Source organism: Podarcis raffonei, chromosome 9, assembly GCF_027172205.1.
Source record: "Podarcis raffonei isolate rPodRaf1 chromosome 9, rPodRaf1.pri, whole genome shotgun sequence".
Classification (NCBI taxonomy): domain Eukaryota; kingdom Metazoa; phylum Chordata; class Lepidosauria; order Squamata; family Lacertidae; genus Podarcis; species Podarcis raffonei.
Window position 1 is genome coordinate 62,353,965 of NC_070610.1, and position 19,044 is coordinate 62,373,008.

The 19,044-nt window shown below is 41.6% G+C and overlaps 1 protein-coding gene and 1 long non-coding RNA gene across 10 annotated transcripts in view; one reads left to right on the forward strand and one right to left on the reverse strand.

The window, feature by feature from the left end:
* The window catches only part of PDLIM5 (PDZ and LIM domain 5), a 127,396-nt gene that overhangs the window by 84,084 nt on the left and 24,268 nt on the right, over window positions 1–19,044 (reverse strand). For all 9 annotated transcript variants that reach the window (XM_053404041.1, XM_053404039.1, XM_053404042.1 and 6 more), the window contains one exon: window positions 2,293–2,444. In XM_053404041.1, coding sequence (XP_053260016.1) covers window positions 2,293–2,444 — 152 coding nt within the window. The remainder of the gene's footprint in view (window positions 1–2,292; window positions 2,445–19,044) is intronic.
* Window positions 13,838–19,033, forward strand: LOC128421355 (uncharacterized). Its single transcript, XR_008332294.1, has 3 exons — window positions 13,838–13,932; window positions 16,406–16,522; window positions 18,927–19,033. It is a non-coding gene; the product is annotated as an uncharacterized LOC128421355 (long non-coding RNA).

Sequence of the window (19,044 nt, forward strand, 5' to 3'; positions counted from 1 at the left end):
AACCAAGAGCAGAAACCTACATGCATAGAGATACATCATGCAGGGCCCCAGTTTACATAGAGCTTTATACCTAAAGGCTTCCTATTTGGGGACATCCACATGCATGGTGTCAACATTGGGACATTGGTTCGGTAACAAGGTCAGGGTAAGGGCAAGCTTCCTCTTCAACACATGAGGTCTTATTCATAACACATGAAGGAAGCTACAGACTTCCATAGCTCTTGCTATACAGCAGACATGGGGGCCCCCAGGCATCTATCTGGATACAGCATATCCTGCAACCCTAGGTATCCTTTCTACTAACCATTTCCAGGGGTTAGTTTATTACAGCAAATATATTAGTCTTATGGCACCCTAAGGACTGAAAAAATTGTTATATTGTAGGCTTTCATGGACTACAGGCTATATCATAAGATGCAAAAAGTGTAATCGTAAACTGGCGGATTTATATGCACATGGGTGTAGATAAATATATGTACAATAAGTGGAGGAAAGAGGGAAATGAAATGAAGAAGACTGAGACAATTCAGGCTTGAATGAATATAAAAGAATTACAATGACCATTCACAAAGCAGTGTTGCCAGTAACACGAACTTCCTGACAAAGAACAGCAATTCACTCATCTGATTAAGTGGGTTCCAGCATTCAAAACCTTGCACCATAGTAAAATTTGAGGTGCCACAAAACTTTTGTTGCTTCTGCTACTAACCATGACAGTAGGAAAATATGTGATAGGCATTGGTACTGAGACAACGCTGTCTAATGTTTCCGGGATCCAAAGAGGATTAGAAACAGATGGAGAATATGGGACTGGAAACTGGCACAAACCCACAAGACAGCATTCCCCCTTAAACAATGCTAAGATACCAAGTCTGGTACCAAAGGACAATTTATTTGATCTTTGCTCGCCTAATCCTGTGATAAGCTGACTTTGCCTCCAGCTGTCAGGTAGCAGACACTAGTGACTCATATCCTGTATGGAAGCTGAAACACTAACTCATTCACTATCGGAATAACTCAGTGGAAAGCTCCAAGGATCTTCCAATTTAGGTACCAAATAAAGGCTAAAAACCAGGATTGCTGCCACATTCCACTCCCCATACTGCCCTATTACTGCTCCACACACTTCCTTCCCCACCCCACCCCCAAACTCATCATTCTTGCAAATCTGTCATATGCAAAAACATGTGCACATATAAAAACAAAAGCAAAATAACATAAAAAGCAGCAATAATTCAACTTGTATAATATCAATTTCAAATCCAAAACAGATAACCAGCTGGGATAGCCATCTTCACTGAGAAGCCTTGTTGAAAGAGGCTTCAACAAGGCTTCTCAGTGAAGATGGCTATCCCAGCTGGTTACAAAGGCTCAACAAACACCTAAAAGATAACAGAGATAGTGGTTGTCTGATACATAAAGGAGGGTCCCACCACATTCAAGGTCCATTTCTGCAGGATGCTCTCTCCTGCAGAACAAATAAACTGTTTGTAGTGACAAGTACCAGATGCTATATTACTGTAATCTAAACCCTGCCTAAATGATGCACTCTAAAACCTAATTTCCAGGTGTACAGGATGAGCTATAGTCAACTCAGTGATGAAGAGGGGAGATGCTCTCAGGCTTCTATTTTTTAGGTACTGTTCATATTCCAAGGCTGAAGTTTCCTTACTGAGAACTGGTCCTAGGCTGAGCTCCAAGTTAAAACTCTGGTTTTCTATCACCACTATCGCTCCTTCCTAAACCAAATCACTGGATGGAAACACACACAGAGGACCCTGACACTTACAAGCAATAGATAATGCAATCAAACGTTTTTGCCAGGTCCCATACTTGGACACAGAAGCAGATTTAGATTTTGGGGGAGGGGTAGTGGTTGATAGTTCATTCTCTATAGGCTCAAAGTATACTAGTTCATTGCCTTTAGGACATAAAAACGAAGACAAGATACAAGGTTTCAAAGGAAGTATAAGGAGGAAAGGTTACAAAAGTCACTAAGTTAGGTGAAATTTTAGCTCTATATTAGCAAGCTAAAAGCTCAGGAGATAGTTCTCTACAGGGTGATCTGACAGGTTTGGGTCATACAAATACACCCAACCATTTTAGTAAAATAATAATACTAAATTAATGATGCCCCTTCAAGCTACATAACTCCATTACATCGCAAAACATCAAAGGATGCTACCAAGCAAAGGTTGATATACATGCATTCCAACATACAAAAAGAACAATGTGTGGTTTTTCCTTAGAAGTATGAGTTATTACATTTTTTTTTTAAAAAAAAGGTTTTACCTTTGCAGATTCATAGTCAGTTTGCCTGAACAGGTCTTGATCTTGTTTTGTGCTTCCAGGTGAGTCATGCCATCAGCACTTATCCCATCGATACTAAGAACAACGTCACCTATTCCCACGTTTGCATTAGCCGCTTTGCCTCCATCACTCAACTGCAAGGTAACAAATGCAAAGATATAAGCATTAGTTTTCTTTAAAAAATTACCACCCAAGAGCATTACCCCAAGAGTTAATCAGAATTTGTGAAGTTTCTAAGTGGTCATTCAAAAACCAAATGTTACAAACGTTCTTACAATAAGAATTCATTGTAAGGATCAAGTTACGCGATCCCAGCAGGACATGGTGGCCTCTAGGAAAGAGCATTCAGTCCGTACTTTAAAGTCCACCTCCAACAGTAATTGATGGAAGGGAAGGATTATTTGATTATTGGACCACTGGCAATGTTCACTTAAGCTTTACACAAATTAGCTTCCAGTATGTCAGTAAATAATTGGGTCATGTTGTGCTACAACCATACAATGATCAGTACAGAACACTAACAAGTCATAGAATTATAGAACTGTAGTGTTGGAATGGACTGTGAAGGTTGTCTAGTCCAACACTCTGCAATGCAGGAAATTTTTGCCCAATGTGGAACTCATACCTGCCACCCTGAGATCAAGAATCTTAAGCTCTACAACTATATTGTGTTGTTATACTGTGTTGAGGTAGTACTCAGCATAGGTTCTCTCGTGGCAGCAATGTGCTGGTAGGACTATGTGATTCAAAAGCAAACCCCCTCCTCATCTTGAGGACCACACCTCCAAGTGCAACTTTAGTACTATGGACCTAGAATTGTTAGCAAGCAGATCTAGGGAAATCGGCATCACCAATCCACACGAAATTGGGAATCCATCCATAAAGCTGTCAGCGGAGTACAGATTAGAGAGGGCCTTGTGAATACACACCCAACTCCCTGGACTAATTAGGAAACATGCCTGCATTTGCCCAGGGCAGGTCAATCACCTTCACTGAAACCAGTAGTGAAAGCCAGAAACTTCTTGTATCTCTTTAGAGAGGTCACTCTCATGTTGTGAGCATATTGCATCTAGAACTGTAGATCCTTTTTCATTCAACGTGACAAGGTTATTCGTGAGTTATAAATGAAGAAGTAGCACTACAAAATGACATACAAAACTGAAAGTGAGATAAGTGGATGCAGAAACTCGATCAAAGCTGCCGCCATCATCAGCACAAAGTATGGGTGTAGCCATACATTATCTCTGCATTGATTATGTAAATGGAAGCCCAAACAATATTCCAGGCAGCAGCCTTCATACTCTATTATATTACATCAGACATGGGGAAAGATGCTTTCTGAGAATACAAGTGGGAGATACCTAAAATAGGCCCAAAAACTCATTATGTCTAACAACGTAGGAGTTTAAGAAATGTTAATATGGAAGAAGTTCGTGGAAGGAAAGTTTCTCATCCACCTCTGTAGCCACCTTTGTCCACCAAAAAGTTTCTTTGAAAAATTGGGAGTCTCTTAAAAAATGTAGGATGGTATTGGAAACAGCGTATAGGAAACTTTTCTTCCAGTGACCTACTTCAAGTTAACTTATCTTAGGATTCACGCCCAATTTTGTTTTCTGTGCGTGACTTAGTTGAGTAACACCTGTACTACTAAAAGCTGACTGATACAAATCAGCAAATGCTCAATTAAAAAAACACCTCTTTTAACAGACACCGAAATGTTGTTATGGTTGGCGCCTTGTGAGGGTGGGGATGCTAAAGGCTGAACAAACAGAAGAGAAGTCCTTCTCGGTGACCACCTCAAGATGTACAGGTAAAGGCAATGGAGCAACCAGGAGGGCATGCTCTGTAGAGCTCAATAATTACAGATCACATTTAAAAATGCAGATCTTGCAGTAATAATATGCTTCCAAGAATCTGACTGCAAGGAAACAAATTTTAGTTGATCGTTGCAAATGCTATCAATTGATGTTGTGCAGTAAGGCTTCTGTCAGCAAAATAGGATGAGACCTAATTCTCAGTGATTTCCCTTCCCCTATGCAAGCCCCCTGCATTCGCCTCCCCCCCCATCTGCTCTGCATTAACCGCCCCCCAAAAAACTCCTCTGCAGCAGATTTAGGGGGTGTGGGGACTGCGTGGGGGGGGGGGATTCACCAAAAATTGTCCCCTCCTTATTCCACTGTTTTGCTGAGCAACAACCCAACATACAACACTTTTTACCCTTTTATTTTGATCAAAATTCATTTTAAGGTATATATTGGTATTACTAGGCAGCAACAACCAGAGAGAACCTCAGAATTAAGTCTAAATACATGCCCTTTAACTGAGCTATTTAACATTTTAAAATTTAGATCAAATTAACCGGCAAGGGCAAAATCAGCATCTCTTACTTGAAGAGAATGTAAATAGTTCAGCAATTATTCAGCAGCAAGTGAATGAATAGCACCGCCACTGGGAACATGAATAAAATCTTAAAAGAATATAAAGATGGAAAGAGCAAGTTATCCTTTCCATTCAGCCTGCCAATGTAGGATTATTCCCTTCTGTATGTTCGCATATGCTTCTGTTCTGCCTAGTTTCAAGTGTCTCACGGCATGGGCTTCCATACCTTTCTCTAATAATTTATTGCACTGCTGTACTGCTACATAGACCTCACTGTTGATAAATTAATTACCCCTGCCCCATTCACATAAAGAGCATTCGGTCTTGGAGGGGAGAAATTTCCATTGCTCGCATTTCCAACCATTACTTCCAGCTATTAACCATAACTCAACTCACAAATGATAAATCAGTCTCACTTTTGGGTTTCTGCTCTTGCCAATTCCTTTCAATAGAGCAATGCTAAATGAAAATGTTAATCTCTATCATTTTATTTCTTCTATATAGCCTTGTGAATAAATGCCGTTTCTCTTAATTATTTTATGACTGCATTTTTGTGCACACATGAACAAACTTCTTTAAGAGTTTAAGACACTGCGAGCAAGTAGAAATGCCCCCACAGCACAAAAGAGGAACACACTTCCCTTGTATATCATACAGACACTTTCTGTATTGTCTTTCAGGCACCAATTAAAGTTGTTCCTCTTTCAACAAACCCTCTTAGTAGATGATTTTTATCCCAGTTGGTAATAGTATTGAATTTGAATTGATTTAATATGTGTTGTTTCAACATACATACACACATACACATATATACATACATATAGCAGTATGTGAGCACACATATTCCTTCATGCAATCACTTTAGTAGTTTTTATGTGTGCAATTATTCTGTGCATGTTTTCCTTGTAGAGTTTTGGGAGTTTCATAAATGAAACAAACAAACAAACAAACAACTGATTTGTGCAAGAAACCTGAACATGGCCATTCCACATATTGCTGGTCACATCTAAATGCCTTTAACCCCATGCACTGCTCCATCCATATCCATTAGTGCCCACAGAGGCAGCACCATCACACTAATGTTATGTGGGAATGAGCCAGTTCATATAAGTGCATTGCAGCCTTACAACCAGCAAACACACCCTGCATTAATCACATCAGGTACTCCTCTTCTATTTCCTGAGAAACTTTCCAATGGCACCTCTCTCATAATACAGCAGAAGGGTGGAGTTGTCGCTATGCCTTGCCTTTTATCCTGTGTCATAACACTTAATTAGCTCTATTCGCAGGAATCTCCCCACGCATATCTTCTGTCATGCAATGACTCCCAGGTCTAGGCTTGGACTCTCAGAAAAAAAGCCCTTTCAGCTTTCGGGGATGCTTGCAGGAAGCTGACCCATGCCACTCTTTTTTCTCTGTGTCGCCCGTCCTGTTTCCATGAGACTATATTCTTTAATTGTAGCAAGTGCAACAGCAAGCTAAGCTAGCTCAGCTTCCAGTTCTGGAGGGCAGGAAAGGCAAAACAGATATAGTTATAGAATAATAATTTATTATTTGTACCCTGCCCATCTGGCAGGATTTCCCCGCTACTCTGGGCTGTTTCCAACAAAGATTAAAAATACATTAAACTGTCACACATTTAAAACTTCCCAATACAGGGCTGCCTTCAGATGTCTTCTAAAAGTCAGATAGTTGTTTATTTCCTTGACATCTGATGGGAGGGCGTTCCACAGGGCAGGCACCACTACCGAGAAGGCCCTCTCTCTGGTTCCCTGTAGCTTTGCTTCTCGCAGTGAGGGAACTGCCAGAAGGCACTCAGCGCTGGACCTCAGCATCCGATCAGAACGATGGGGGTGGAGACGCTCCTTCAGCTATATTGGGCTGAGGCCATTTAGGGCTTTAAAGGTCAGCATCAACACTTTGAATTGTGCTCTGAAACGTACTGGAAGCCTATGTGGGTCTTTCAAGACCGGTGTTATGTGGTCTCGGCGGCCACCCCCCGTCACCAGTCTAGCTGCCGCATTCTGGATTAGTTGTCGTTTCCAGGTCACCTTCATAAACTAGGGGAACAAAGCTTCCATAAGAGTCAGAATCATAGAATTGTAGAGTTAGAAGGGGCCACAAGCTTCATCTAGTTCAACCCCCTGCAATGTAGGAATCTTTCACCCAACGTAGAGCTAGAAGCAACAACCGTGAGATTAAAAGTCTCATGCTCTACCAACTGAGCTATCTTTCATTTGGCTAGAATTTGTCCCTGTTAATGCCTCTTTGACTGTCTGGATGGAGAGTTGTGTGTCTTCAAGAAGGGTAGAGATAACTGTGAAACAACCTCCGATGTACTTGCTATGATCAGGAAGATGCTGAGGGGACATTTATTGTCCTAATCTCCCCCGTCAGCATTTCCTTAACCCTATAGCCTGTTTTTGAACATTGTATTTTATTGGAAATTAATCTCATTGTTTCATGCGGCAACTGTTTCTGGCTCTTTCAATTAATCCAAGCTTTTCTACTTTTTTTTTTAAAAAAGTGTCAGAGATTATTTATTGAAAGCATGTTAGCTAACTACGGTCCTACAAAATTTCTATTTCTGCAGCAGATCCAAGAGGAAGTGGTATGGTTGAGCTGCAAGACTATGAAATGGAACTCAAGATTTGTTGCTATCGCTGCTTGCTGTTTTTGGTGAACACATGTCGCTTTTTGGCAGAGTGCATGCTAGATGTCCGATTTGGAATGGTTCATAGAAGAAACTGCACACTCAGCCAACTGCTATATATAGGGATCCCCTCTTTATTTCTCTTGTATCCTCTTATAACCTGATAGCACTGCAATGTTCTGGATTCCTCCTCCCCAAAGGACAAGCAAGGTTCCCTTTCTACAAACAGTTTCGACATGAGTCCCAGATTCATTATTTCTAAACTGGTTGTTGCCACACACCTTCCTCCTTACAGCAATATTACTTTCCTATTCAAGCCAGTACAGACGCAATGTTCCTGATTTTATAATCATACTAAGATCAGTGTATATGTTCCTCCAGCTCCTTATATTCTCATGCTTAAATTCACCCACTCCTTCGCCACCTCCACCAGCTACTAGACTTAAACCAGTTCACACGATCCAGAGTTTTGTCTTAATCAATGTGTGCAAAGCAGCAGATCTTTTTCAGCTTTGCGCTGAAATGCTCTATTTGTACAAGACCAAAAAGAAAGTGTTCATGGCTTTAAAAAATATGTGCTGATATCCCTCTGATAAGCAAGACAAAGTGGCCTACTGGGAGTTATCTATGTTAAAATGTGGCTTTGGCTAATGTTACAGCAAAAATTCATCTTGACAAAATGAAAAGCAGGATTACATTCTTGTTGATAGTGCTAATTAACATGGAATTGATTTCGAGTGAAGTTTGCTAAACTTTGCACTCAAGCATATTATTTTGTATGTTCATTATATATATATATATATATATATATATATATATATATATATATACCGTATTTTTTGCCCTATAGGATGCACTTTTTCCCCTCCAAAAATGAAGGGAAAATGTGTGTGCGTCCTATGGGGCGAATGCAGGCTTCGCGCACCTCTCCGCAAGCAGCGGGAGCCCAGTGCTGGGCTCTCGCTGCTTGCGGAGAGTTGCCTGCACGCTGAAGCCTGCGCGCGCTGAGCTCAGCGCGTCCAGGCTTCGCGGACCTCTCCACAGGCAGCAGGAGCGCTCCCGCTGCTTGCAGAGAGTTGCCTGCACACTGAAGCCTGCGCACACTGAAGCCTGCAAGCGCTGAGCTCAGCGTGTCCAGGCTTCGCGGACCTCTCCGCAAGCAGCGGGAGCGCTCCCGCTGCTTGCGGAGAGTTGCCTGCGCGCGCTGAGCTCAGCGCGTCCAGGCTTCGCGGACCTCTCCACAAGCAGTGGGAGCCAGCGCTGGGCTCCCACGGCTTGCAGAGAGCTGCCTGTTTGGGGGCTGGGGTCGGGTGTGTATATATATATATATATATATACACACACATACATAGTAAATGCAAGTGCTTAGTGCTAAAAAATAAGATCTTGCACATATTTTTCTTCCCATAAACTACCCTCCATATAACAATGGGTTGTTATTTGGAATTCATATTTCTTGGGAGCATTTTTCTTACCTTCATGTATAGTCTAACTGCCTTTAGTATACAGAGGCAGGGGGGAGATGTCAACTGTACATGATGATGAGAGTATATGTTGCAGGAAATGCCAACTGACTATACGTCAGAGAGCCCAATATGAAGCCATCAGCACTATTGCACCCTCAGACAGCCCAAGCACTCACCAGTGCCTTCTGCCCCATCTAATTTTTATATTTACAGGGATTAGAAGTGGCTGCCTGTTTTGTTTTGTTTTTTGGATCAGGCTCCCTATGTTTTATTTGTTTCGGGGGAATCTAAGTGCCTTCTGGAGGATTCTGGGAATGACTAGCATTTTTCTCTCAAGATTTCCAATCGTGCAGGTTGGAGACCCCCTTAAGAGTTTAGCACATGTCTAATGTAAGACTTGGGGGGGGAAACGCGGGACTTCCGGGTTAGCGCCATTGACTAATGGCGGATTCCCTCTGAGCTCCGGAGGGAATCGGCTCCGCAGCATTGGGTCTTGCCGCTGCGGCGACACGGGGACCCTAAAAAATCACAGGCGGTGAAGCCTGTGAACCTGGTGACTCGGCGGGCACCATTTGCACCCCCCGACCTGCGAAGGAGCCTTTTTAAAGGCTTCGGAACGGGGGACAGGGTGAGCGGCGTGGTGCTGAGAGTCGACTGCTTCTCCTGCGGAGTGAAGCCGCATTGCCATGGTCGGAGAGCGCTGACTTCTTCTTGTGAACAATTGGATTCTAAAAGTAACAACCCGTGAGTACTACGGAAATTGGAACTGTAAAGAATTTTTTTTTTAAGAATTAGGCACGATTGGGGAAGGTGTAAAAAGGAAGTCTGCCTCCCCGTCTTGTAAACAAGTTAAAGCAAGGACCTGCTAACTAAGGTCGAGAGAACCTCTTTTTTCCTTCTTTGGTAAAAGACTTTAATTTCACGGTTTGGCAGTATAAGAAATCTTGCTGGAGGATAAAGAGCTAATTTTGGGAGCTGAAGTGCCACCCTCCCGGACCCGGGAGTGTTCCGCGAGAGCGCCTGTTGATGAGGTACTAAAGAGTTTGACAGCTGTCAAATTAGCTGTCAAGACGGAAAAAGAGAACTTTGTTTCTGTTGCTTCTGCCTGTTATATCTGTTACAATTTTGTTACAATTTGTTGAAAACAAGGAAGAACTGATACAAACTAACTGGATTTTTGGATTTGAACTGGAATGAATATTAAGAAACCAAAATCCCTCTAGAGGGGGTTTTGGGACATTACAAGAGTGGCTGGAGGAGGGAGAATTCAGGCTGAATTGGACAGAGTCTTTGTTCTCTTGGGAAAGTTACAAGGCCAAATTTATGTTTTGGCTATAAATGTTACAACTCTGGACTCAACTGTAAACAATATCATTGAATCTGATAAGGATTTGAATCAGGAAGTTTATTCAACTGAACAGAAAGAGAAACTTGACAACTTAGAGAATTTGGAGAAGGAGACATATGTTGTCCCTGAAGAAAAGGAAGGAGGAGCTGTAATTCTGCAGATGATGAAGGAGGACTTGAGGTCTGACATGATGGCAATGAAGGAAAATAAGAACTTGATGTGGAAAATCTGGCCTGAATTGGAGATTGAAAAAAGGAGAGATCTCCTTATGTGGAGATCTGAAGACCTAAGGATTATATATTTGCTTAAGGTGGAGGTTGGAGCCTCGGGGACATTTGGACTTGAAAGGAGTAAGAAACAAGATTTGGGCTCCACTTTTAAGTATGGAGGACTGGTTGGAAGAAACATGGATCCTGAAGGGCCACAGCTTCTCCGAGATTTGGTGTTTAATTTTAAGGACTATCAAAAAAACCGGCAGAGAGGAATTGAGAGAGAATTAAGAGCCTTGGATGTGAGATCTCCAGGCTAATACTAGATTAAGACTGATGGACATTTGTTGGGGACTGAAACCGGGAAGGGGGGGGGTTGGGAATCCAAAGGGTACATAATTATAATGTGTTTTGTTTTTATTTTGTTTTTGTAATGTGTATGAAAATTGGGAAATTCGTGGAAGGGAATATGGGTCGACTTTAGAAAGAATGTTTTAAGAATGTGTATTGATGTATAAGTATTGATGTTTAAGTTTGGATAAGGTAAAATTGGTTTTTTAAAATGAACTAAATTAAATGAAAATAAGGTTAGCAAAAATAAATTGAGGAAATGGATGAAAGAGAAAAAGTAAAATAATAATATGTTAAATTAAGTATAGAAATAGGTTAAAAATTATGGATAAGGATTTGCTGAATTAACAATTTGAACTGGAATACAAGAAAGGGAGGTATGAGGAGGTCAGGGAAATATGTTATTGAAAAATAGGTATTGTGAACTTTATGTGTTTTAAATCTTTTTTGCTTTTTCCTTTTTGATTCTTTTTTATTGTATTAAATTTGAAAATCTTAATAAATATATTTTTTTTAAAAAGACTTGGGGGACGCAGGTGGCGCTGTGGGTAAAAGCCTCAGCGCCTAGGGCTTGCCGATCGAAAGGTCGGCGGTTCGAATCCCCGCGGCGGGGTGCGCTCCCATTGCTCGGTCCCAGCGCCTGCCAACCTAGCAGTTCGAAAGCACCCCCGGGTGCAAGTAGATAAATAGGGACCGCTTACTGGCGGGAAGGTAAACGGCGTTTCTGAGTGCTGCACTGGCTCTCCAGATGCAGCTTTGTCACGCTGGCCACGTGACCCGGAAGTGTCTTCAGACAGCGCTGGCCCCCGGCCTCTTAAGTGAGATGGGCGCACAACCCTAGAGTCTGTCAAGACTGGCCCGTACGGGCAGGGGTACCTTTACCTTTACCTTTAATGTAATACTTATAAGGGATGCGGGTGGCGCTGTGGGTTAAACCACAGAGCCTAGGACTTGCCGATCTGAAGGTCGGCAGTTCGAATCCCTGTGACGGGGTGAGCTCTCGTTGCTCGGTCCCTGCTCCTGCCAACCTAGCAGTTCGAAAGCATGTCAAAGTGCAAGTAGATAAATAGGTACCCCTCTGGTGGGAAGGTAAACGGTGTATCCATGCGCTGCTCTGGTTCGCCAGAAGTGGTTTAGTCATGCTGGCCACATGACCCGGAAGCTGTATGCCGGCTCCCTCAGCCAATAAAGCGAGATGAGCGCCACAATCCCAGAGTTGGTCATGACTGGACCTAATGGTCAGGGGTCCCTTTACCTTCAATGTAAGACTCAGCTAGAGTCAAATGTGAAGTTTAATGGATAATGTGTATGCTTGGGTTCTGTTCCTTGGGCCATTCCATTAACCCAAAAGACTTTGTTCCCCTGGTAGAGTCTAACAAGTTTTCCTATATAACTCTGGGAATTATTAAAGCCTGCCTATTAATTATATGAACCTAAAGAGAATAACTTCACTTGTTTATGAAAACAAAAAATAAGTGCAAGCAACTCTGGGCAAATATTAATCCAATCAGAATGATATTTTTGGTGATTCCAATACATTCACATTCTTTTAATTTAACTTGTACGCAATTCCAGATTCATGGCAAGGTACTTTCATTTCAAAACTCAAAATGAGTCACAAATGAGCAAACTGGTTGGGAAAATGTTTGGTTCCCCCAGTGGAAGGTGCTGCAAAAGTTGAGTACTGTTGGTATTCAACAGCTTATGTTTCACAAAGGTGCCATTTACTTAGTGCTGCACAAGAGCCTGCTTGAGCCGAAAGCCCAGCATGAAAATGTACATGACATTTGCTGGTACTGTAAATGTCATTAGACACATACCATGCCACAGTATGTCAGCCCTCAGTAATAAGGATTTCAGAATACGCTTCATGCATTCTACTTGCCTGGCTGCATGAAGATGATAAATTTGTAGTCAGAAGATCTGGCCAAGAAATTTTAGCTTCCTGTAGCATGCTTATTAAGCAGACCTCTGCTACAATTATAGTGTTACACAATGAAATATACTCACAGCAAAGTTGCTTGGTTGCTTTCTATCGAAAGTACAAGTATGACTTTTCACACAATTCTGGCTTCAGTTTTCCACCAGCCAATTTAAATAGCAGTTACATTACAAGTATGACCTGCAACAGCCTGTTGCAGCGTATTTTCAATCCATAACAGGAGTACTTCTGCTCAGAGCTGCAGCCAGTCATGCTTTAAAGACTGAGCTTAAGCAGGGCCATTATTTCTTCCCCTGCCTTCAGTTTTTCCTTTGTCAGTTGACACTCAACACTTTATGGCTCCTGCAGGCCAGTAATCATGCTCAGTGTTCACTGGGCTGTTTTTTTTGGGGGGGGGTAGGTGCGCTTCTGTTGTTTTTTAAGAAAAGATTTTGTACTTCTGTATACTGTACTTCGGGACACGGGTGGCGCTGTGGGTTAAACCACAGAGCCTAGGGCTTGCCGATCAGAAGGTCGGTGGTTCGAATCCCCGTGATGGGGTGAGCTCCCGTTGCTCCTGCCAAGCTAGCAGTTTGAAAGCACGTCAAAGTGCAAGTGCAAGTAGATAAATAGGTTCTGCTCTGGCGGGAAGGTAAACAGCGTTTCCGTGCACTGCTCTGGTTCGCCAGAAGCAGCTTAGTCATGCTGGCCACATGTCCTGGAAGCTGTACACCGGCTCCCTCAGCCAATAAAGCAAGATGAGCGCCGCAACCCCAGAGTCGGTCACGACTGGACCTAATCGTCAGGGGTCCCTTTACCTTTACCTTTATACTGTACTTCAGGGTTCAACCCATGAAGCATGGTGATGCCTTGCTCTTTTTTCTCTGTGGCTCTGTGCTATTGCCACTCAGCTGCATGCAGTTTGCTATTAGATGGGGATGGTTCACACCTTTTAAATAGCTGGCTGCATCATCCTTTCTATCACATACTAACTATATCCAACTGTTCTGTAATCCATCTATGTAATTTTGCTTTGGATTTAAATTTGGTCTTTAATTCCTAGTTTGCAAATGAGTACTGAGGAAGAAGTTGGCAGTGAAGACTTCACCCGTAATACTGGCATTGAAAGTATGTGAATAATTACAGACTTGTCGTTTTCTCCCAAGGGTACCTAAATCAACAGCAACACTACTTTATAAAGTGTCGAGTATTTAAACAGAGCTAACAGTAGAGCGATTCTTCCCTGCAAATAGAGGACATGAAGTGCTATGGACCATTGGGATAATCAAGATTTGGTGAGCACACAGCCCACTACTGCTTTGCCTTCCAGAAAACATGCCAAAAAAATCTATACTGCTAGTTTTTATATAATAGCTCCAAAGAGGTATCTGGCACAGTCTGATGGGACTGCACCACTTAATATAGGCAGGAGAGACATACCAAAATCATTTATATTATTTCCTCCATTCAACCAAAGCACATAGGATTCCCAGACTGTCCTCTATCAAGGAAGCTCCAAACCTGCTTAGCTTCACCAAGACTGTAGCTCTGAGAAGCTACAGACCATGCTCTGGGACCAACAACCAATTTGAAACAGCATTCAGAAAGAAAGGTTTCAGCCTAGGCATCTACTTGATGTGCTACTTATTCCAGGTCTTTATTGCTGCACAACAATAAAGGATTGGGGACTATTCAAACATTCTGTTCCCCCATATGCATTATGTGCATCTTAAATATATTATTTCAGTCTCTATTTGAGAATTTTATTTTTACTTTTAAAACAAAAACGTACCTTCTGGGAAGGATCAAAATTGTGACCATTCCAAGGATAGCTCCACAACCCACTTCTGTGTATGGAAATACACATACACAAACACACACACACGTAAAAATCCAACATGGGAATTACACTATGAAACCTTCCCTATTTCATACTGAGATTAAGTCAACAGCAATTGTAACAGCTGCTAGGGATACAGACTGAATTTGTCTGGAACAGCCTCCCTTGGGAGGTTGTACTCTCCTTCCTTGAAGGTTTTTAAGCAGAGGTTGGATGGCCATCTATCATGAATGCATTAGCTGAGATTCCTGCATTGTAGAGGGTTGGACTAGATGACCCTTGGGATCCCTTTCAACTCTACAATTCTATGATTCTATTGTCTGGGGGGGGAGCATCTTGATACTCATTCACAGTTTAGGACTGTTTGGAGAAGCTGTTTCACAAGATCAACTTAGCTGCATTTCACTGAAACCCTCTCTATAAAAAGGCAATATATCAAAACAAACCCAAGGCCATTTCGGGTATTTGGAAAGGAAAAAGAAAGTTAGAGCAATAAAAACCGTAAGTGCTGTCTGGAGGTTTGGGAAGGAATGTTTCAACATCAGCTGTATTATGAGGAAAGCTTCCTTCTTTCTTGAGCTGATCTGACTATTGGGACACCAATAGCTCTCACTTATTTGTTTTCCATTTCATCTGAAAGGGAGGAGTTGTGCTTTCCCAGGAATGCCATGTGCAAAACAGAAAGGCTCCAATTTCTGCATCCTCAGTTTGGTTCTGCTTTTAATAGCAGGAGCCCTCAATTCCCACTATTATTACCTTTTTAATGGATCCACCCAAATCCCAAGTAGCAGTACAAGTACTACCACTGCAACCCTTTATATGCACTGTGTTTCTACCCCTTGACTTTGTAACACACCGAGTTTTAACAGCCATGGATGTTTAAACCTCTTTGCATGTACCGCATTTTTCGCCCTATAGAACACACTTTTTCCCCTCCAAAAATGAAGGGGAAATGTGTGTGCATCCTATGGGGCGAATGCAGGCTTTCGCTGAAGCCTGGAGAGCGAGAGGGGTCCGTGCGCACCGACCCCTCTCCCTCTCCAGGCTTCAGGAAGCTATCCCCCGCAAGCTCCGAGAGCAATGGCGAAGCTGCGTGCAACTTCGCCATCGCTCTCGGACCCGTTCTGGGGGCTGGGGTCGGGGGGAGCTGGGGCTTCCCCCGCCCCCAGCCCCGCAAGCTCCAGAGCGATGGCGAGGTTGCGCAACCTCGCCTTCGCTCCCGGACCCCCAGCCCCGAGGCTAAAAATGAAGCCAGGACGGATGGATCCCGTTCGCTGTCATGGCTTCTTTGCTCTTTGGGGATCGGGGGGGGGGAATAAAATATTTTTCCTTTATTCCCCCCCCCCCAAAAAAAAATAAGTGCGTCCTATAGGGCGAAAAATACGGTATATGGTTCTTTCTATACAAGATGCTACATGGGAAACAATTCACAAATAAAATAATGTGATGTTAGGACAGCATGTCTAGTTTTTCAACTTCAAGCTGCCCGCGTAGATTTTTCTTTTAAAAACAAATAAACTAGTCAATTTCTGGTTTTCATCCATCCAGCTAAAGGGATAGTCTCTCCCAACTTTTATTCTCAGAACCGGTAAATTAGGCTAAGAGACACTGTATGCTTCTCATTGTTGCACCATCAAGAAAAGTTAATTAAGTGGTGAAACAGAGGCTTATCAGTGTTGACACCCTGACTAGGGCATTCCTCCCCTTAAGCAGCACAACTAGCAGTGAAACTGTTGTCATTTTTTCATCAGGTGAAAACTCATCTCCTCATTTGGCCTTTTGCGGATTGTTAGGAATTTTATCACAGCTGTAAGTGAGGAACCCATATTGTGGCTCCCTGGTTATTTCATTATTGTATTTTTATCTGCTTTTGTAAAGTTGGGTTGAACTAGTTTTAATATAGTGTTTTTTTCTGTTTTATTGTACAGGACTACAGCCCAGTTTAGGATTATATAATGGAGAAACTAGAAATGGTCATATAAAAAAGAAAAGAAAATGAAAGACAGTTAGGAGAGTCTCCCTGCAGCACACTTTAAAATCATCAAGTAGGTCTGAGATGTAAGGTAATTTTGGTCTACTAACTTGGACTCCTTTTGTGCTTGCTTATTTGCAAGAAAGCTCAAAAAAGGAGATTTCTGACAATTTATGGTGACATAATTTATTGTGGCACAAACTTTCTGATAATTTATGGTGACATAATTTATTGTGGCACAAACTTTATTCATGGCAGTCTAGGGTTTTTTTGAAAGCATTCATTCATTGGCCTTTTAAAACCTACAGGGCTTACTATCATAAACAAATGGCTTATGGAATATTTTATTGCCAGAAAATCCTACAAAGCACAGTCAGAGATCTACAGAGTATTCAATCCTATATATGTCTGCTCAGAGGTAAGCTGAACTGAGTTCAAAAGGAGCATATGGGATTGCGGTCTACATGGTTATTTTTATGTTGATATTTTATGTAGATATTCTTAAGAAAGATACAGAAAGAAAATCGGCAGTGGTAGAAAATATGACCCTGCAAACTCCTCATAACAAAAAAAAAGACGAATTCCTATTAAGAGGTGCAAAGGCTACATGTTTAATACAAAAATAGCAGCTTGGTGCCTGTTTTGCATATGCATATGGAAAAGCTCAAACTGCCCCTACTTCTTGATATACACTTAAAGCTTTTAACAAAAAAATGTCTTTTTCCAGCAAGAATATCCACACACTGAAATAACGTACAGCAAGTAATTTATTGTGCTTCTATCAGTCATGGAGAGGGATAAAGCATTATGAAGAACACTAAAACCCTGTTTCCAGAAGACAATTCTGTCTGCTTATAAGATTTTACAAGCAGTCATTCAAGCAGTCATTCAATCACATTAGCACTTAAGGCTAATTTCTGCAACTGCAAGGGCTAGGAACTTAAGAAAGAAAGAAAGAAAGAAAGAAAGAAAGAAAGAAAGAAAGAAAAGAAAAGAAAAGAAAAGAAAAGAAAGAATCACAAGCCCTACATTTACCTTCATTGAAGGCACTACTTTTCATTTACTCCACCTGAGTATTTCATAACAGCAAGCTGTACCAAAAAAAACAACAACAACACCCTACACACAAAACTAAAAAAGCCCATAGGAAAAATGTATTTCATAAGATAGGTGTTGGGAAACAGCAACAACAAAGCCTCCTCCAAAAGGCCTTTCATCCTTTCGCAGCCACTTTTTCAAGAAAGGGAATTTTTCTTTACTTTTTGGGTTTCAACTAAAGATTTGTTGGGTTTTGTCTGTAAAATAGTGCTTGTTTGCATCAAAGTAACATTGCACAATTGACGTTCTGTTCTCAAACCATGAAGGCTCTTAATATTGCATCATCTATATGACCACCACCACCGCTGGAAACACTCTTTCATTTAACCTCTGCCCTAGCAGTAATTGGGTTGTTTTATAGGCAGTGTATATATATTTATGTACACAGTTTGTATCTACAGAAAAGAAAGGAACAACAACCTAAGCTTGTAGTGTAAAAAAAAATAATAATAATCAAAACCTTAAATGTGCATTAAGAAGAATTCCACCACAAGGGAGACAAAATACATACTTTAAAATACAGTGACTACAATCAAGCTCAAAAGGACAAATAGGTTCATGCCCTGACAAGTGGTATGAGGTTTTACATCCAAGAAAAAGCAGAGAGAAAAACAGTGTCCAAATAAGGAAGAGATGAGTGTGAAAACTGAGCCTTGCAGAGATTTGAGTGTAGTTGCTGGAATAGTTTAAGCTGTCACTATGAACATACAGGCTAAAAAGCTTGCATTTTAAAAGGTGGTTCAAATAATTAGAAGTTCCTTTCTGAACCTTTATGCCTCTAAAAAGAACAAAAACAGCAGCAGCAGCACAGTGTCAGTGAAAATCTCGCTACTGGTCAAAACTCTCATTTTCTTGCTCCTCCATGTTAAAAATGTAACTGGATAAATTTTGTTTCAGTTCTGTTTTCTGTAGGAATTGTGAAACCCAGTTCTATCCAAGTTAAACCAAATGGGCCCTGCTTAATTCAGTGGGACCAGCTTTAGCATATAGCAGTACAGCCTAAAAAAGCTTCATATCACTGTCACAAATCGTAGCTAAATCGGTTAAGATAATCTTGTAGAGGCCTCCAGATACCTCCAACATCATGTTTAGTGATGGAGCCTGGAAAGCAGCACGTTGCGATAATGACATTTTAACTCCTTTTAATTAAAAGCTACTGGTTTTAAGAAGCAGGGACCGGGGAGATCATGTGAAAAACAAGATTAGGGTGAGGAAAGCATCAAAGAGGTGAAGAACAGGGCCTTATGCTGATAAAGAAACAGTAGCTCTAGAAGTTTTGCTTTGCAATGTATCAACATTAAGAATGACAAATGTATCCTGGAGCTGCCTTGGGCTTTTATGTCCCTTGCCATGTTCTGAACAATGCATCATAATTTCAGGTCTCACGGACATTACAAGCCTCCGACCACATTGTGATTAGCTTCAAAAGAGACACAGATGTTGCTTTCTGAGTACTGCTGAGGAGTACAGTGGAAACAAACTTCAAAGCAAAATAAA